A 20,235-nucleotide genomic window follows, 5' to 3' on the forward strand; every position below is an offset into this window, starting at 1 on the left:
AAAAACAAAAACAAAAACCAGGATGGTCCCTGCTCCATTTATCACAATCCAGATGCGAAGATGAAGTGGCAAAGGGCAGGTGGGGTACCATGAGCAGCTGTAGATTGTGGCCTGGGAAGGAGAGTTCTTAGCTTGTCAGCCTCACAGCTCCCCTCTAACAGAAAGCCCCAGAGAGAAGGGAAAGCAGTGCAGAGACCAGGGGCAAGAAGTTTTGGTTACAGGGCTCGTTGTGTAAAGAGAAGGGGAGAGTGACAAGAAATGAGCTGTCCACTTCCCCACTGCCCTGTCACCACCACCCCCCCCCCCCCCACCATCACCACCACCACATACACGACACACACGCACGGGCACAATTCAGCTGCTATGCAGCCAGTAGGCCGGGCCCAGCTGTCCACTGTGACCAGTGTTTATTCAGCAATGCACCCAGCTCCTACTTATTTGCTTTAATAGAAAAGTGATAAATGAGCCACGATCCGTGATTTTTTTTATATTCTTTTAGTTTATTTTCTAGGGCTTGGATTTTTCGGCATCCTTGCCATCTTATGCTGCATTTTGTTTGGGTAACTAAAAATCTTTGCTTAGGAGCGGCGGGGTGGCTCAATCGGTTAAGCGTCCGACTTCGGTTCACATTAGGATCTCGAGGTTCATGAGTTCGAGCCCCACATCGGGCTCTGTGCTGACAGCTCAGAGCCTGGAGCCTGCTTCAGATTCTGGGTCTCCCTCTCTGCCTCTCCCCATTTGCACTCTGTCTCTCTCTCAAAAATAAATAAACATTAAAAATAAATAAGTAAATAAACACCTCTGCTTAGGTTTTAGTAGTGTTAGCAAGAGTGATGGCTGCGGCCATGTGTACTGATTCCCTGTGGGCTGGGTACTTGGAGTATCTAAACAGAATCAGAGATCAGCACATGCTCATTGACCAGAGATGCCACATAACCCACTAAAGGACTTCCTTCTAGTCACACGTGTACATATATATGTGTACTCCCTTTTTATAAAGACATCATGAGACTCAGTAGAAAGATAGCAAGGTTGATATTTTTAAATATCCATGACCTATTAAGGTTAAAAAAATCAAGGGACACAAGGGGCACCTGGGTGGCTCAGAACCATGATCAGGTCATGATCTCATGGTTTGTGGGTTCGAGTCCTGTGTCGGGCTCTGCTGACAGCTCAGAGCCTGGAGCCTGCTTCAGATTCTATGTCTCCCTCTCTCTCTCTCTGACCCTCCCCTGCTCACACTCTCTTTCTCACTCTCCCTCAAAAAAAAAATAAACATTATATATATATATATATATATATATATATATATATATATATATACACATATATATGTATACACACACACATATAATCAAAGGATACAACAATATGAACTATGTAATCAATTTATCTTTTTTAAAATGAACACATGTCTGGGGCGCCTGGGTGGCGCAGTCGGTTAAGCGTCCGACTTCAGTCAGGTCACGATCTCGCGGTCCGTGAGTTCGAGCCCCGCGTCGGGCTCTGGGCTGATGGCTCAGAGCCTGGAGGCTGTTTCCGATTCTGTGTCTCCCTCTCTCTCTGCCCCTCCCCCGATCATGCTCTGTCTCTCTCTGTCCCAAAAATAAATAAACGTTGAAAAAAAAATTAAAAAAAAATAAAAAATAAAAAAAAATAAAATGAACACATGTCTTTTACATATGTAAATAAATATAAAATATTCAAAAGGATACGGTTAAACCATGGCTTCCTCTAGGAAGAGAGGAAAAACTATTAGAGATTACATATTTGAATTGCAATGAGCATATATGAGTCTAATAATGTTTTTTCATGTTAAGAAGAGGAGTCAGGACCCTAGTAAATGAATCGCTATGTTGCACATGCCTATGCGTATGTGGTAAGCGTGAACATACAGATTTGGTTGCCCTATGCATGTACGTAGTGTGCATATATATATGAACGATCCATGGTGTGTATGACAAGTATGTCATATTGTGGTGTGTGCAGATATGTATGTATACATAGTGTATACTTATGTAATATCAAGTATACACACACATAAAATTACTTTTGGCTTATGTGTTACTAAATTCTACGAAAATATAAACGTTATATTGAAATAGCAGATTTACCTCGGAACCTCCTAGAACATTTCACATACGGTGAAAGTTACTTGCTGACACTTTCCCAAAGGTGAGATGTTCCAATGTTTTACTTTGTCTTTATCTTCTTCTGCTCTGACAGCATATACATAAACAACCTACATAAGCCAGAACTCTCCAACCAGAACATATTCTGGTTTGAAACCTGGGGAAAGAAGAATCAATCTGGTATTTTATTATTTAGGCCACGCTATGGCCTCTAGGTAGACTTCACAGGAAACCCCGAATTCTGAACTCTCAACCCTCACCCAATATATTTCTACAAAATTGTGCCGTCTGATTTGGCAGCAACTCTTTGCTTTACATTTACAGCTAGCTTATTCTAAATCAAATTTGCATGGAATTTTTAAAAATTGTGTAAGAAGAGAACTGCTGTGCCTTAGCCGATTGCGCACTAATTTAAATCCACATTCAATACAACACAACTCCATTCAATACAGCACAATGCAACGGGGAACTGTAATAATCCTTATTGAATTATACACATTAAATGGGTGAACTTTATAGTATGTAAATTATCTCACTAAAGCTCCTTAAAAGATTGCTTCCTAAGTTTTTCCTAATGGAAGATATTTACGGGACACCTGAGTGGCTCAGTCAGTTATGCATCTAACTCTTGATTTGGCTCAGGTCATGATCTCACAGTTTGTGAGTTTGAGCCCGTGTCAGGCTCTGTCCTGACAGCATGGAGCCTGCTTGGGATTCTCTCTCTCCTTCTCGCTCTTCTCTCCTTCTCCCTCTCTATCCTTCTCTCATCCCCCGCTGGTGCACACGCACGTGAGCGTGTGCATTCTCTCTCTCACAAAATAAATAAATAAATTTTAATTTTGAAACTGTGTGTGTGTGGGGGGGGGATGCTATTTACAATCTCTATACACAGCAAAAAGGTGTTTTTCTGACTGATGGCTCCTTTATTTCTAGCAATGCCTATAGGGAACCACCAGATCCCAGGACGGGAGCAGGAGCAGGTCACGGGGAGCTGTGGTGGAGTCTTGCCCAGAACACTCAAGCACGTAGGGCCCGCCTTCCCGAGTCTGTACAAACTCTTTGCTCTACCTTGCAGGAGGACTACAACCAGCTGAGGCCGCTCTCCTACCCCAACACAGATGTGTTTTTGATCTGCTTCTCTGTCGTAAATCCTGCCTCTTACCACAACGTCCAGGAGGAATGGGTCCCGGAGCTGAAGGACTGCATGCCTCACGTGCCTTACGTCCTCATAGGGACCCAGGTTAGAGGCGGGTGATGGCAAGGTGTGGTGGGCAGGGCAGGAGGGCAGCAAAAAAGGAAAGACCAGGCTTCTCTTGAACAGCCTATTTCACCAACACTAGGGAAGAGTGTGTCTAATGTATCAACCCCAGAAGTAGCCGTGCCTAAGATCTGCATGATAATTTAGCTCGTGGTCGAAAGAACAATAGAGCTATTTACACGAAGAGGAGGTTTTGATGTGATCTTTAAAAATTAATCCCTCTGCTCTTTATTTTTAAGTAACAAAGTACTTTTTGAAGTAGACACCCTTCTCCAGTCCTGAACCAGAGGAACGAGGTGCAGACATCGATTGCGCTAATTACCTAATCTTTTTTTTTTTTATATCTGAAACCTACAATTGTTTGAAAGTCACAGAATAGGTATGGATGTCAAAGTGACCCCAAAAGTCCAAATGGGCACATTACTCCAGGAGCTCAATAACACCACTGGAGAAAGACAGAAATTCACTCTTCTCTGTTCCCTTTAAACCTCTTGGTCTTTTAGATCTTAGGAAAGAAGTTAAAAACAGATGTATTAGATAAACAAACCTGTGGCTGTAAAGGGCCTTAAAATGTTTTGAAAGCTAATAAAGTTCTATAATTTGAATTACCAACAGGAAGCCAATTGCACAAATGTGTTCAAGATTGTTCCTACTTCTTATAATTTTGAAAGGATTTTGTTCTTTGCTAAATTACTATCCAAAGACACAGAAATGTAATAATATGGAAGGGTTTTATTATTATCTGTTTCATATGTTCCTGTTTTCTATTTCTCCTTTTATATTCTGACTGAAAAGAGAAATTTTTAAAAATAGTAAAAGCATTTCCTAGAGAAGATATGGACAGAAGATTAACACATCCAAAAATCAGAGTATAGTTAATGCTTCTACTCTGAAAGAGAATTGTTTAAAAGCAGGCTTTTACCCTAATTCCAGATGATAATGTTTGACCATACTGACAGAGCCCAGATCCCTGCTGCCAAAATATGTGACAGGACATAAACCTCTCTGTGCGATTTGCACCTCTTTTATAACTGGTGGCACTACATTGGACAATCAAGACCAAAAAAGAGGGGCACGAGGGTGGCTCAGTCAGTTTAGCATCCAACTCTTGGTTTGGGCTCAGGTCATGGTCAGATCGAGCCCCACACTGGGCTCTGTGCTGACAGCACGGAGCCTGATGGGGATTCCCTCTCTCTCTGCCCCCTCTCTACCCCTTCCCCACGAGCATGTACTCTCTCTCAAAATAAATTTAAAAATTTTTTTAAATAAATAAATAGACCAAAAAGAAAAAACCCACAGATCGCTAAAGCAGAGCAATGTGCTTATAAATGGTACTCTAATGTATAAATATTTCGGTTTTTCTTTAAAAGTCACACTTATACCCATTCATGTGTGCATAGGTTCACATACACATTGAGATCTTTTTAAGTTTATTTATTTATTTATTTTGAGAGAGAGAGAGAGAGACAGAGAGGGAGTGGGGGAGGAGCAGAGAGAGAATCCCAAGCAGATTCCACACTGTCAGTGCAGATCCCGAGGTGGGGCTCGAACTCAGAAACCGTGAGATCACAACCTGAGCCAAAGTCACATGCTTAGCCAACCGAGCCACCCAACACCCCAACACAGTGAGATTGTAAAGCAACTAAAATATTTAATTAAATTATGAAAACTAATCCCAACATACAGGCTGTTTTCAAAGTAGTTCTACCTTTGAAAAGATTAATGCTCGTTCCTTAGGTAGACCTTTGGAAATTCCTCTTTAGGATATGCCTTCCAAGTCTGCATCAACATTCCTTAAAATATCCTCATAGGAGACAAATCTTTATCCCCATGAGGGTAAAGACAAAGATGTATTCAGAGCCAGGAAATAGACTATTAAGAAATGAGTAATATAATTTGGGATCAAATGAGCCATCACTGCAAGGTAATAAGACTGATCAATCATTGTAAGATCCTGTAAGTGGGATCTAAAAATAAGTAGGAAATTTCAAAAACGCCTGAAACAACCACAGAATTATTAGCGTGAGTCTAGCCCCCGGGGGAATTGCTTTTGGAGAAGAAAGCACATGGAAAACCTGATGTTGACATTTACAAAGAAATCCCTTTATTTTTTCGATGTAATATGGGCATGTGTATGTATGCACCTCCTTAAAGAAAAGTCAGTCGGCAACTTCACAGATGTAAAGTGGTGGGGGGGAGAATCTCTACCATATCACGGTTTAAAATATCTACTTAGCCTGAAAAAATAAGTAAGTTTATCACGCGTGGGTGTTTGTTTGTTTGTTTGTTTGTTTGTTTGTTTGTTTTGCCAGATTGATCTCCGCGATGACCCCAAAACCTTGGCCCGTTTGCTGTATATGAAAGAGAAACCTCTCACTTACGAGCACGGTGTGAAGCTTGCAAAAGCGGTACAGTTAGATTTGGATTTAATTTGAAATATATGCTGACGGAAGAATTTGGTACATGGTTTGGAATGAGTGAGCTACGTGGACTTTTGCTTTAAAGTGCAGTGTGTTCAAGGATCCTGTGTCTGCTTCATACTGTCCCCTGTGTTCTAGTGACACTGGAAGGGACCATTTGGTTGGCGTCTTCCCAGCCACCATTGTCTGTTTTTCTTTTAGAAAAAAACGGTGAATTTCAACTCCTGAAGCACTTGTCATTTGATTTAGCAACATTTAGAATATCCAGTTCTGTATTTAGTGTGAATAAAGGGACTCATCTCACTACTTATTATCAATGTAATTTATTTAAATGACCCCATAAAAGGTATTTAGTGATTTTCTTGGGGAAAACTTAGATTAGCATCTGGCAGGGTTATATTTGTTCAATATTTCTCACCATATAATGAATAGCCACTTAGAGAAGCCAGATTATCTCACAAACAGCATCTAGAGCACTCACGTGGACCAGAAAGAAGGTAACTAGTTGGAGAATCCAAGTGGCTAAGGACAGATAATAGCAACTAACTCACAGCTGAAACTGTCATCACAGACCTTTCTGCATTCTTGAGAGCTTAACACGAATGGTGATTTTGATGGGGAATTTTTTTAGACCAAATCTTTGTCTCCCAATGACCACCAAGATGTGTGCAAAAACAGACACTAAAATGGACACTAGAGGAGGTGTTTTATGCAAGAGGAGGCTTTTAAATCGTATTTCCATAACCTGAGTCACTTCCTCATTGATAGAGTCACAAACCCATAGACTGAAACTAGAAGTTTCAGAAATTGCTTCTACTTTCTTTTTTTTTAAACCAGTATTATTTTTTGTTTGTTTCTTTCATTTGTTTCTGAGAGAGAGCAAAAGCGCAAGCAGGGGAGGAATAGAGAGAGAGGAGACGGCAAGAATCCAAAGCAGGCTCCACACTGTGAGCCCAGAGCCCAGCATCAGGCTCGATTCACAAACTGAGATCATGACCTGAGCCGAAGTCAGACTCTTACCCGACTGAGCCACCCAGGCGCCCCTCTTTTACTTCCTAAAGTAACTAACCCTGCAAAACTGCGTGCCCTGGGCAGAATAGGAGTCACCCTTTTAAACTGGCCAAGAAAAATATTATGTACAAATTCTTCATAAATAAAAATGTGTGTGTTTCTCTTCTGGAAATTTTCTTATAGGCACCAAAACTAAGGGATACACTCGAATAGAAATGAACTAAGTAGAATTATGTTTATATGGACACAATACATGAGGATATTTCACAAGTACTTGAGACAACACTTCCTACTTCTGTGAATGTCATTTTAAAACTACTAGTATGAGCCATTCGTCGAGTTCTTGGGATACTAAGCCCTTTACAGGCTCTGTCTCATTTCAGCCTCACGGTAACCCGCTGAAGCAGATAGTGTTTGTCTCATCATACAGGCAAGGAAACAGAGTCTTAGGGAGATGAAAATGTTGGATTCACACAGCTGATAATGACACAAGCAACTCTAATCCAGATCTGTGGATGTCACCGCTGTGTACCTGACCATGATGTAAACTGTCTCCTCCAACCATTTAGTCTTGCCTTCTGTAAAATGGGTGCATGTCTGGAGGTTCTTCTACCTATTCCTCAAACATTCAGCTTAACTTCTCTCACTAAAGGTACATAAACATCAAGCCACGAAAACAATCGTATGTGATTCCCAGCTATCCGTTTTTCACGAGCAGGTTCCAGAGGCTCAGCACCAGCTTTCTGCGTGAACTTGGTTTCCGCTTCCCCTGCTTCCGTCCTATCTCCACCATCGTGTTGTCAGTGTCCTAGCCTGACTTCTCATTTAGGAAATTGTTTTTCCCTCTGAAAAGAAGTCACTCCAAAGCCTCCCATCTCGTCTCGTACTTATTTTAGGAACAATGGCTGAGTTCACCACTTTATTGCCTTTTGCCAGTTTCTCCTAGCAACTGCTCTCGGATACGGAGAGAATCGTGTTTAGCTTATGAAACCCAATTTAGAAGAAATCCAAGCAAGAGTTTAACTTGTTTCATCACAATTCATGTAATTATAGAGATGCTTTAAGTCTCTCTGCTCCCTGACTTTCCTGTCAAGTAGTTGATAATAACAGCTAGCATTTACGGAGTGTTTGCAGTGTGCCAGGCTTTCTGCCAAGCGCTTCACATGCCATGTCTTAATTAATTCTCACAGCAACCCCCCGAGGTGTGTCTATTATTATTTCCACTTTCCTAGAGGAAACTGAGGCTCAGAGAGGCTGAGGTCACACCGCTAGAAAGCAGCAGAGCTGGGGTATGACGCTGCTTTAACCCACATGTTCCTCTGCTCCCTCCTGTAGTCTGTAAAGAAACCTAGAGTCTTGGGGCTTCTTTTCTATACACTGAAGCCCTGTACTTTAATGTGCATCTTCTCCCCGTAGTTCAAGTGCTTTGCAAGTTCAGGTCTTTCATATTCAATTCCTTTGGGTCAGTACCTTTCCATTTCCAGAGCATTTTTCTTCTATCACCTCTCTTTGGCCGCAAAGGGCGTTTTGTTTTCAAAGGCCACTTTCATACCATACATAGTTACCATTCTTTACACTTGTCAAAAGTCTACCACATTTACATAAATATTTTTGCATCCATTGGTAATAAATATTCATCGTTACGCCTCTGCTTGTTTTATCCTCCCTCTCCTTGTCGTTATTGCATTTGTTCATCCCCAGCCAGCTTCCTCATGGGCGCGTGTCCACACTACTACTGGCCGCACTTGTCAATAACTCACTGAACACCTCACATGCGCCAGCCACCCTGCTGCACTTGAGCTCTAAGATTATAATTCACTGGGCATTCGCTTTCCCAATTCCATCTGATTCAACCTGACCATGATTTTCTAAGTTCAGACTTCCTACGGTATGTCTTGACAAAACGCTTTGCCATTTTCCCTTTTTTCAGCCTTTGGCCCCTTTTTCGCCTCCTTCTGCTATCTTCTTCACCCCGCACCTTCCTTATGATTGTTCTCACTCTTTGTCTTGGTACCCGTTTCCTGCTGGCTTTGTAACATGTATGCACCAGTGGGTTTAAAGTGGCAAAATTGCTGGGATGCCTGGATGGCTCAGTCGGTTAAGCATCCGACTGTGGCTCAGGTCATGATCTTGCGGTCAGTGAGTTCGAGCCCCGTGTCAGGCTCTGTGCTGAACCTGGAGCCTGTTTCAGATCCTGTGTCTCCCTCTCTCTCTGCCCCTCCTCCGCTCATACTCTGTCTCTGTCTTTGTCTCTCTCTCTCTCTCTCTCTCTCTCTCAAAAATAAATAAACATTAAAAATAAATTAAAAATAAATAAACATTAAAAATTTTTTTTAAAGCAGCCAAATCACTGTAGAAATCCTGGAATCAATGTTTAGTCATCTTTTTTAAAAAAAATGTCTATGTACTTTACCGACAGAGAAAAACAGAGCGTGAGTTGGGGAGGGTCAGAGAGAAAGGGAGACAGAATCTGAAGCAGTTTCCAGGCTCCAAGCTGTCAGCACAGAGCCCGATGTGAGGCTTGAACTCACAAACTGTGAGATCATGGCCTGAGCTGAAGTCAGAAGCTTAACCGACTGAGCCACCCAGGTGCCCCAATGTTCAGTCGTCTTAATCAACTGGAGTGTTGCATTCCTGCCTACAGACTGCAAAAGTCACCGTTACCCTCCTTGTTTTGTGTGCTGGCCGTTTCTTCCTTCTCTCACGGTCTTTGAAACTCGGTCACTCCACAACTGGGCTCTGGGTCACAGAAATGAAGGAGAGACAGCTCCTTGCCTCAAGGGGCTCATAGGCCAAAAGAAGAGGGTGACTGCAGACAACAGCACGTCACCTGAATGAATACTGTTAATTTTTTTTTTAACGTTTATTTTTGAGACAGAGAGAGACAGAGCATGAACAGGTGAGGGTCACAGAGAGAGGGAGACACAGAATCCGAAACAGGCTCCAGGCTCTGAGCCGTCAGCACAGAGCCCGACACGGGGCTCGAACTCACAGACCGTGAGATCATGACCTGAGCCGAAGTCGGACGCTTAACTGACTGAGCCACCCAGGCGCCCCAAGAATACTTTTAATACTGAGGTAGCAGAGAGCGGGGAGTGATGGACACATTCAGGGAAGGAGGACTCAGAGACAATTTCTTGAAGCAATTGACATCTGAGACAAGTATGAGGGATAAAGGCAAGTTTATCAGGGGGACAAACTTAGGGACGAGGGAGGAAAAACTTCCAAATAGAGAAATTAGTACCTGCAAAAGGCGTCCTTTAAAGCATAGGGAGTACAGGGGCACCTGGGTGGCTCAGTCAGTTAAGCATCCAACTCTTGATTTCAGCTCAGGTCATGATCTCACTCTTCATGGGATCAAGCCCCGCCTTAGACTCTGCACTGGAAGCATGGAGCCTGCTTGGGATTCTCTCTCTCCCTGCCTCTCTGTCCCTCCCATGCTCGCTCTCTCGCTCTGTCTCTCTCTCTCTCTCTCAATATAAATAAACTTTTTTTTTAAAAAGCATAGGGACTACATTGGCAAGTGATGAACCAAGTGTCACCCACAAATGCTTTGATCAGTCCACATGTGTAGTTTTTTTTTTTTTTTATTTTTTATTTTATTTTTAATTTATATCCAAATTAGTTAGCATCTAGTGCAACAATGATTTCAGGAGTAGATTCCTTAATGCCCCTTACCCATTTAGCCCATCCCACCTCCCACAACCCCTCCCATAACCCTCAGTTTGTTCTCCATATTTATGAGTCTCTTCTGTTTTGTCCCCCTCCCTGTTTTTAGATTATTTTTGTTTCCCTTCCCTTATGTTCATCTGTTTTGTCTCTTAAAGTCCTCATACGAGTGAAGTCATATGATTTTTGTCTTTCTCTAACTGACTAATTTCACTTAGCATAATACCCTCCAGTTCCATCCATGTAGTTGCAAATGGCAAAATCTAATTCTTTTTGATTGCCGAGTAATACTCCATGGTGTATGTATATACCCCATCTTCTTTACCCATTCATCCATCGATGGGCATTTGGGCTCTTTCCATACTTTGGCTATTGTGGATAGTGCTGCTATAAACATTGGGGTGTATGTGCCCCTTTGAAACAGCATACCTGTATCCCTTGGGTAAATACCTACTAGTGCAATTGCTGGGTCATAGGGTAGTTCTATTTTTAGTTTTTTGAGGAACCTCCAGACTGTTTTCCAGAGTGGCTGCACCAGCTTGCATTCCCACACATGTGTGTTTTTAATGTGATTTAGAGGGCAACACTGAACAATGGACACTTTACATAAAGATACACATTTCTGACTTCTTAAACACACACACACACACACACACACGCACACACCCCAAAAGCTCTGGCAACACAAGGCTAGCATTTCCTCATCAACTGCAACGTTGAAACAGTCTTTCGGACAAGGGATGTATCCTTCAGTTTTTCACAATCCCCACCCCTCCATACTAACCTTCACTGAAGCGGTGCACTACATTATCTATCCACCCTTGAGTTGGCAATCTCTGCCTTATAGTCTTTTAAAAAAATCAGCTGAAAAAAAAAAAAAATTAAAAAAAAAAAAAAAAGAAAGGGACGCCTGGGTGGCGCAGTCGGTTAAGCGTCCGACTTCAGCCAGGTCACGATCTCACGGTCCGTGAGTTCGAGCCCCTCGTCAGGCTCTGGGCTGATGGCTCGGAGCCTGGAACCTGTTTCCGATTCTGTGTTTCCCTCTCTCTCTGCCCCTCCCCCGTTCATGCTCTGTCTCTCTCTGTCCCAAAAAAAAATAAACGTTGAAAAAAAAAAATTTTTTTTTTTAAATAAAAATGGTAGGGGCGCCTGGGTGGCGCAGTGGGTTAGGCGTCCGACTTCAGCCAGGTCACGATCTCGCGGTCCGTGAGTTCGAGCCCCGCGTCGGGCTCTGGGCTGATAGCTCAGAGCCTGGAGCCTGTTTCCGATTCTGTGTCTCCCTCTCTCTCTGCCCCTCCCCCGTTCATGCTCTGTCTCTCTCTGTCCCAAAAATAAATAAACGTTGAAAAAAAAAAATTAAAAAAAAAAATCAGGTGCAAATCCATCCAGCCTAGAAACATTTTGCCTCTTTCAGCAACTTGTTACGATAAAATTTCTCTCACAAGTCACTAGGTTCCTTTTTTTTTTTCTTGGCTTTCGTGTTGCCTGTACCTCTCCTAATTCTTAAGTAAGAAATAGAGAACTTCTCCGTTATTAGCTGGTTCTTTAGATACCACCTTACTGTGTATATTCCATTCGTATTTGCTCCCCTCTCCATTTAGAGGAAATGGCTTACTTTTTCTTTCTTTCCTCTCTTATCACCTTCACTGCCTCCAAAACAACGTCTCTTTTGTTCATTAGTTTTACTCTTTCGGACACATTTCTTTTTTTTTGCTAGCGTCATCCCCACAGTGTTAAGACTCTGGGTCAGGGGACAGACAGATTCAAACCTCTGACACTTCTTTAGCTGCATGACCTTACGGAAGTAACTTATCGTCTCTAGCATCACTTTTCTGAACTGCAAACGAGGTGACAGACCTACCTTGCAAAGTTCTTACAACGATTTAGTGACCCAGTGACACCTGAGGTTTGCTCAGGAAACTCTAATTGTTGTTAAATTTGTGTGCCTCTCAGGTGCGTCTACAGCCGGGAAGACTTCATGGTCTTTACTCTTTCAGGGTATGCTCTATCTTACTCTGTAACATGTCCCACCTCCACAAAGACAACCTGGAAGAAGTAGTTGGTTTTCTTTCACTTGATTGGTCACCGTGGGTTTTGTTTGTCTGTTGGTTTGTTTAATTTCTTCTTGTCGGACTCTTGTATGTTCTGTGCACGTCTGATAAATTTCCCAGCCTTGGGATGATAAATTTGAGCTATTATAAAGCTATTAGGAAAGTGTTCTCTCAGTTTACATTCCTCAGTCTCTATTTTTTTTCTGGAAAATAAATCGTTTTGGCAAAGCACGTCACAGATAACATGTGGCTCTAAACAAGGATCCACAAATCCTGCGTTCTTACAGATTGTTCTAAATATTTGGCTGTGTAGGTCACTTTGTTCCAAAGGGTAGATGAAACTGTAAGGAAAGTCATGCTTCTTTGGGACAGTTTTCCATTTCACATTGTTGAGGTCATAAATGGTTTCTTTTTAGCAATTTCTCTAACACGGCTGTACCTTCTTCTGCGAATTCTTCTCTCTGACCCTCAGACCACTGATACATGGTTAACAAAATACTCACCTCTTTTTTCTTTAAGTTTATTCATTTATTTGAGAGAGAGAGAGACACCGTGAGCCAGGGAGGAGCAGAGAGAGAGGAGAGAGAATCCCAAGCAAACTCCGTGCTGCCACCGCAGAACCAGACATGGGGCTCAAACCCACGAAACTATGAGATCATGACCTGAAATGAAACCAAGAGTCGGACGCTTAACCTACTGAGCCACCCAGGCGCCCCACGAAACACTCACCTCTTAACTGAGTTCTGTTTCTCACACTTTCTTCCCAAATCACACCCTGTTTGCTACTTTTCCTGGGACTATCAGTCCAAAACCATGTTGTATTAACACGGCTACCCAATAATGTCTTGATCTACTGTTTCACTATCTTCCAAAATATCTGAACTAGGACAGACAAGTGTGGGCTCTTCCTCCACCTTCAAAAGGCAAGCCCTGCCATGCTGTCAGCTGCACTCTGGGAGGTGAGGCAGGGGGATAGAATGCCCCTGCCCATCTTGCAGGATCAGAGGGCCCAGAACCCCATGTGTGAGCTGAGCCCAGGTCTCCCATGATTTCCAGGATCAAGTGAGGCTCGTGATCTTAGCAGGGAGGTATTCCAGGTAGGACGGCCCCACAGCACGCTCTGCATATTTTTTCAGGATGACAGAGAAGGACTAGCACGTTGCAAGCAGCCATTCAGTTGACATCTTCACTAGAGTAAGGTGCATTTCACATGTTCATATCAAGCACTGGCCACAATCCCAAAATGTAAGATATTTCATGACATTATTAAGAAAATGTTCTCTACTTTTCATTCCTCTTTTGCATCTAACTAGTTTTAATGATTCCAAAAGCCATTCTTTAATCCAAAGGGCAAACCTTAAAATGAACCCACAAAATAGGTTTTTAATAGCCAACATCTTTTCTTTGGGTATTTTCCTTTAGCTCATACAGTATCTATTCTTTATAGGGGGAAAAAAGTGCATTATATCCGGACACAGCCAGAAAAACTTTACTTTATGCGTGGTTTTCATGTATGTGGGCTGGCTAATCGTCAACTTGAGCAACTTCCTGCAGAGTTGAGGGATAAGGATGATCATCGCAGAACAAAGAAAAGAACACACACCAAGAGACCCAGATTCTAGTCCAGTTCTTCCGCTTTCTGGCTGGGTGCCCTTAAACAGTTCATTTTACCTTCTGGGGCTGTTCCCACTCTATCCTAAGCTAAACCACAAATTCCTTTATTCCACAAGTTGCAAGACGACTGGCCGCTGACAAAGAAATCCCACATTCCTGCCTTGGTTGGCCCACAGAGCATGTTTTAAGTTGGTAATTATTAACTAAAAATCCAAAAGTCCAACTCATCTTGGGGCACCTGGGTGGTTCCGTCGGTTAAGCGTGCAACTTCGACTCAGGTCGCGAACTCACTTTCGTGGGTTCAAGCCCCATGTCGGGCTCTGTGCTGACAGCTCAGAGCCTGGAGCCTGCTTCGGATTCTGTGTCTCCCTCCCCTCTCTGCCCTTCCCCTGCTCACACTCTGTCTCTCTATCTCAAAAATAAAGAAAGATTAAAAAGAATTTTTTTCCAAAAGTCCATCTCATCTTGAAAAATACAAAGATGGGCACCAGTGAGTGAACCGTGGCAACAGTGGTCTAAAACTAAGACTGCCAGCTCTAGAGGGGGTATGTGCTTCACAGCTCACTGCATTCCTTACCTCTCCCTATGGTCTGGCACCAGCCCTGCCTCCCTTATCGACATAAGCTACTGGAATAGGCATGTAATTTTGCTATCCTGATTTAGTCACGTATCTGCTATGGTTTCCAGGGGCTCACCATCATCCAACTATCCTCTTCCGCATCTGCTTTAATTCTTCAGTTTTTCTCTTTTTTTTTTTTAAGTTTATTTATTTATTTTGAGAGACACAGAGAGCAGGCAGGAGAGGGGCAGAGAGGAAGAGGGAGAGAGAGAGAATCCCAAGCAGTTCTCCGCACTCAGCACGGAGCGCCATCTGGGGAGATCACGACCTGAACCGACATCAGGAGTTGGACATTTAACCAACTGAGCCAAGCAGGCCTCCCTCTGGCGTGCTATTTTTTAAATAAGAAGCTATAGTTCTGGACTGAATTTCTGTATTTCTCAAAGAGATTTTGTGATTGCCAAATACACCACAGTATGAAATCATCAACAGCTTTGAAATAAAGCCCTAAGCAAGAACAAAATATTTAATCACTTAAATACACATAGAATGTATACCAACTAGGAGGGTGTCTTTGTCAGTAAATGTATTTTATGATTTTTATTTGTACATGTTTTGGGTTTTTCAGCTCCTTAAAGTATGCCTTTAGAGTATGTTAAACCTGGGGCTCCTGGGTGGCTCAGTCGGTTGAGCGTCCAACTTCAGCTTAGGTCGTGATCTCATGGTTTGTGGGTTCGAGCCACGTGTCAGACTCTGTGCTCACAGCTCAGAGCCTGGAGCCTGCTTCGGATTCTGTGTCTCCCTCTCTGTCTGGCCCTCCCCAGCTTGTGTTCTGTCTGTCTCTCTCAAAAATAAATAAAAATTTTAAAAATGAGTATGTTAAAACCAAATAATAATATCAATTGGATATTACCTTGCTGAGAGAGACCTCATCGGCAGTGCGTGTTAGTGAAGAATGACCTAGCAAACCTCATCCCCCACTCTTCCTATGTGCTTTACCAACCAAGCTGACACTGCCTTCTCACATACAGAAGGAGATACATTTCACTTGTACCAGATTTACACATTCTGCATGCATACGAAAGGGTGCTAAAAACAACATCATGTAGCCCTGTTGTTCACAAAGTATATTTAAACCATATCACTGGCTTTGAATCCTCTCTCAATTTGTACATTTGTTGTGTTCTTACATTCGGGATGAGTGGTTACGGATCACTTTCAGAACTTGCTGCTTACCAAAGGCAATCCATGGCCATTTATTGCTAATACCAGAGAGTAAAAAATACAAAAATTAGAATAGCCGATGCAAATGGAAATGTAAAAGAGAAAAAAAAAAAAATCCAACCCAACCCCCGGCCGTCTGTGGGACCCGGAGCGGTAGCACTTGGCAGGGCAGGGGGCTGAAACCACTCTGCTGTTCTCTCTCCTTTCCCCCTCACGCGTTTCTCTCTTTTTGTGTTTAAGATCGGAGCGCAGTGCTACCTGGAGTGCTCAGCCCTAACTCAGAAAGGTCTCAAAGCAGTTTTTGATGAAGCAATCCTCACCATTTTCCACCCCAAGAAAAAGAAGAAACGCTGCTGCGAGTGTCACAGCTGCTGTTCAGTTCTCTGAGGCTGCTGGGGACCGGCCTCCACCCGCATCCAAGGGTGAGACCAGGCTCAAACCACGAAGGAGGGCACGACCAGAGAGGAAGTCCCTTCGCACGCACGAAGGCTTGCCCTTGCACGCCAGGAAGACCCCCCCACACACACACCGCCCTCCAGGAGCACAGTAGAGCACTCGTCAGCCACCTGCCCGTCCTCTCTACCAGCCAGAAGCATCCAAATCGGAGAATGCGGAGCCCGGATTTCAGCCAGTGCCGCTGCTGACCATGCTGAAAACAAAGGCAAAGACCATGTTGCATTTTGCATCCCCCTGCACCCCCACCCATGAACGTGAAGCTGATGGAAAATCATCACCAAAAAAAAAAAAAAAAAAAAGGAACTTGGTTCCTATATTAGTGGCCTTACCCGGTGTCTTCTACAAAACACGGGAATACCATACTAACCCTTCCTCCTGAATCTGTTGTTCCCCCTATGTGTCTTGCATTTATTTGTATTGTTCTAAGAAGTTTACTAATATACCAATTTACTCAGGCCTTACAAATCCATACCAAGTTAGCCTAAAGACAATGTATTTTATATGCATTTCCATATTCAGCCTGTTTCTACCAAAGCTATTAGAACCAATATGTACCTCTGAATGCCTGCCTAACTGTAAGAAGAAAACAAGAAAATGTTTAAACTTTTGGAAATTTACAAAGCCAAGATTTTTGAACCCGGTTGAATTGTTGTGGGTCCACATTTTTGCCAAAGATTCACCCTGGAAATGCTTTCGCTGATGGGTAGCGTTATTTTTTTTTTCCATATTTATATTGTGGCAAGCTACAAATGAACTGTGTTTAAGAAAGTAGTTTCTCTGCTTTTCAATCAAACTGACCAGGGGGGGAACATACAGACCTTTTAAAAATCTTTTAAAATATTCTTTATTCAGCAAAGTGAACTTTCCTGCTCCCTCCCTTCCCCATGGCAGACCTGTTTCCTCCCTTGAATTCACACTTACTCCCATGCCCAAGGATAACCTGATCTAAAAGAAAGACCTGGCCACAGGGCACGAAAAAGCAAATGTTTAAAAGTCTCCAAAGGTTAAGCAAAGTGCCTCAATTTTTTCACTTGCATCAACCCGAAGTGCTTCTCAGCTTACCTCATGCACGCTCCCAGTTCTATTTAAACGACATTTTCCAAGTACAGCTGGTACTAAAATATTGCCTCTCCCTATTTCCTACACTCATTATCCCAAATGTATATTTAGGGGATGGATCTGTGTATACTCAGCTCTGGATCTGTTTATCCCCTGCTTCCAGAATGATGTGCTCTGTAGAACAGGAATTTCGGTCTCGGGAAGTAAAAGCCCCCAGAAAGTAATTATGTGCCCTTTCTATATGCTTCTTCCAAACATCCTGGGATTCTTGTTTCACAGAGTGAGTTTTTTCCTAGCTTTTAATTAGAGACTATAAAGTCTCCTAATTAGTCTTATTTGCTTACAATTACCCTGGAAACACCCAGGTAGGCACTTTACTTTTTATTTCAATTGCATAAGCCAAGTGCCTCTTTGCAACATCAAATGACACCAATTTCAGCAGAAGAATCTCTGCATTCACACTCCTTCTGTTGGAAAAATCCAGTCTTTCTAGTCCCTTCTGCTCTTGGAGGAAGCACATAAAAAAGAAGCATATGATGTAGGTCTTTTCTGTTAGGACTTTCCATGACACCCCCTCAGTTGTTTAGGTTTTGTTTGTTTGTTTGTTTGTTTGTTTAGAATTTCTGAAATGTGTTTCCCTTCTTCCACATTGCAAGTTCTATTTCTCTTCCCTCCCATCTAGTTGCTAAACGTTTTCTTAAACACACACACACACACACACACACACACCCCAAACTGAAAGAAAACGGGAGTTTTGTAAGTCAAAGCTTGACAGAGAAGACAAGGACTTTCTGCCTCTGTAAATGAAAACCAACTGTGCATAAACTATAACCCTGCAGAGGTTATGGATTCATTCTTCACAAACAACAATGAGCATTTAGTCCTGTAATAAATGAAGTGCTGTTAGCCACTTTTGTTTCATGATTGCATAGTTACATCTTGCTAAGGGGCCACTCCTCACTTCCCATTGATGTGGATGAAAAATCCAATGCTGTATATTTGCTCCACCAAGGAGGATTTTCCAGATGTGTGCATTCAACAGGCAAATGGTTGCCCAAGCCATCATCTCCCTACTGGAACACAGAGATTAACTTGTCCACAGTGGGAAGATCATTCTCTCCTCTAGAACGAGAACCCGGAGAGAGACCGTTAGTGTCTGGGTGGAGAGGCTCCAGCCCTTAGGTGCTTAGGAGCTAATTATTAAATAAAATAACAAAGAACAAAGCAACCTAAATGAGTTAATGTCATTCCACCAAATTAACCATGTATTCCCTGTTTCAAGGCAAAAGGTAGTTCACTGAAAAGTGTTTCGTGCCTTAAGATTAAACAAAACTATATCCTGATGCCAAAGATAAGAAGACATCTGAAAGAAGGATCTGAAGAAGGATCCTTTAATGGTCTACACAATCTTCCAAAGTCAAGAAGGGGCAGCCGATCTCCATTGGAGGGTAAAGTCTTAGCTTTTCAGACTAAAAGAGACCCCAGAAAATATAGTCCAACCCCCTCATTGTACAGATGAGGAAACTCAAGTCCAGATGGGTCAAAAGAGGTGTGTTATGGCACAGCTGGAACAGACCTCAGCTATTCTGCTTCCCAGGTGAGTATGCTTACCTCACACTACAGTTGACTCATAATCACAGATGTTAAGTTGTAGTTTTGCAGGTGTATTACCAGAGTTGCATCTGTTTACTCTATAGACGTTAGCCACATGTCAAATGCATAACTTAGGCCCTATAAATTAGATAATCTGTCACACCAGTAATAACCTAGAGACAAGAGTTTGATCTACAGTATGCTTGGAATCCACAGTATACAATATACTGTATCCCAATTTCACTGCACAGTATACAACAATGTAATCTCAATCTAATGGCTTAACCAAGTAGCTAGTTTGGTAGATATTTTTTTCAATCAGATGGTTGGTTACTTGGTAGAATTAATGGACTCCTTGGGCTACTTTGGAAACACAAAGGATACACGCAAGTCAAAGGCACGTCACGGTAAGTAATCTGGACAGATTTCTGCCAAGAAAAGTTATACTCAAAGAAGAATTACTGAATGCGATAACTACAGCAACCCTAAACCAGGAAACTCTAAACTGGGAAATCCAAAAAATAACTCATATACATATGACAGGAAGGAAATTTTGGTCCTGAGACTCCAATAACAATATGTCTGATCATGATGTGCAAAGAACCACTTGGAAGATCTCTGGTCTGTGAGAGAAATGCCAGATAAAGTGGACGTAACTATACACAATTGCCATAGAACCATCAATAAGGAAATAATATTTAAATGGTAGTAAAGAAGTAATCACAACCATGCTCACAATTTTAGGAGAAATTAAAGAAAGTTAAACCCAAAACTTGAGGCCAACAAAAATGTTATTATTTAGAGCATAGATTCTTGTGAGCAATAACCTCGCAACGTAGAGAGTCTTCAGAAAAACAATATCGGACTTGAGGTAAACCTTTAAAGATGCCGTATTGGGGCACCTGGGTGGCTCAATCAGTTCTCTCTCTTCCCTCTCTCTCTCTCTCTGAAGAGTTCTCTCACCTCTCCTCCTCAAAATAAATTAGCATTATAAAGATGCAGTATTGCATTCACAAAGGCAAACTCATCCTGGAGACCAAAGTGATGGAAAATTAGAAATTGAGGTTTTGCTTTAAAGGAATGTTTAAATGGACACCATGCTGGAGATGATTACCTAGCCATTTATGTCTTCAGCCCCTATGATCAGATGCCAGAATGCAAAATGTGCATTCTCTCTCAAAGGTGAGGG

At 42.4% G+C, this 20,235-nt stretch overlaps 1 protein-coding gene across 1 annotated transcript in view; it reads left to right on the top strand.

Moving 5' to 3' along the window:
* Window positions 1-18,363, top strand: part of RHOJ (ras homolog family member J) — an 85,916-nt gene extending 67,553 nt beyond the window's left edge. The window contains exons 3-5 of the mRNA XM_045451191.1: window positions 3,208-3,372; window positions 5,703-5,798; window positions 16,179-18,363. Of these exons, the coding sequence (XP_045307147.1) occupies window positions 3,208-3,372; window positions 5,703-5,798; window positions 16,179-16,325 (408 nt within the window). The 3' untranslated portion in view covers window positions 16,326-18,363. The remainder of the gene's footprint in view (window positions 1-3,207; window positions 3,373-5,702; window positions 5,799-16,178) is intronic.
* Window positions 18,364-20,235: the final 1,872 nt, after the last annotated feature.

The sequence above is a fragment of the Leopardus geoffroyi genome, chromosome B3, assembly GCF_018350155.1.
Source record: "Leopardus geoffroyi isolate Oge1 chromosome B3, O.geoffroyi_Oge1_pat1.0, whole genome shotgun sequence".
In the NCBI taxonomy this organism is placed as follows: domain Eukaryota; kingdom Metazoa; phylum Chordata; class Mammalia; order Carnivora; family Felidae; genus Leopardus; species Leopardus geoffroyi.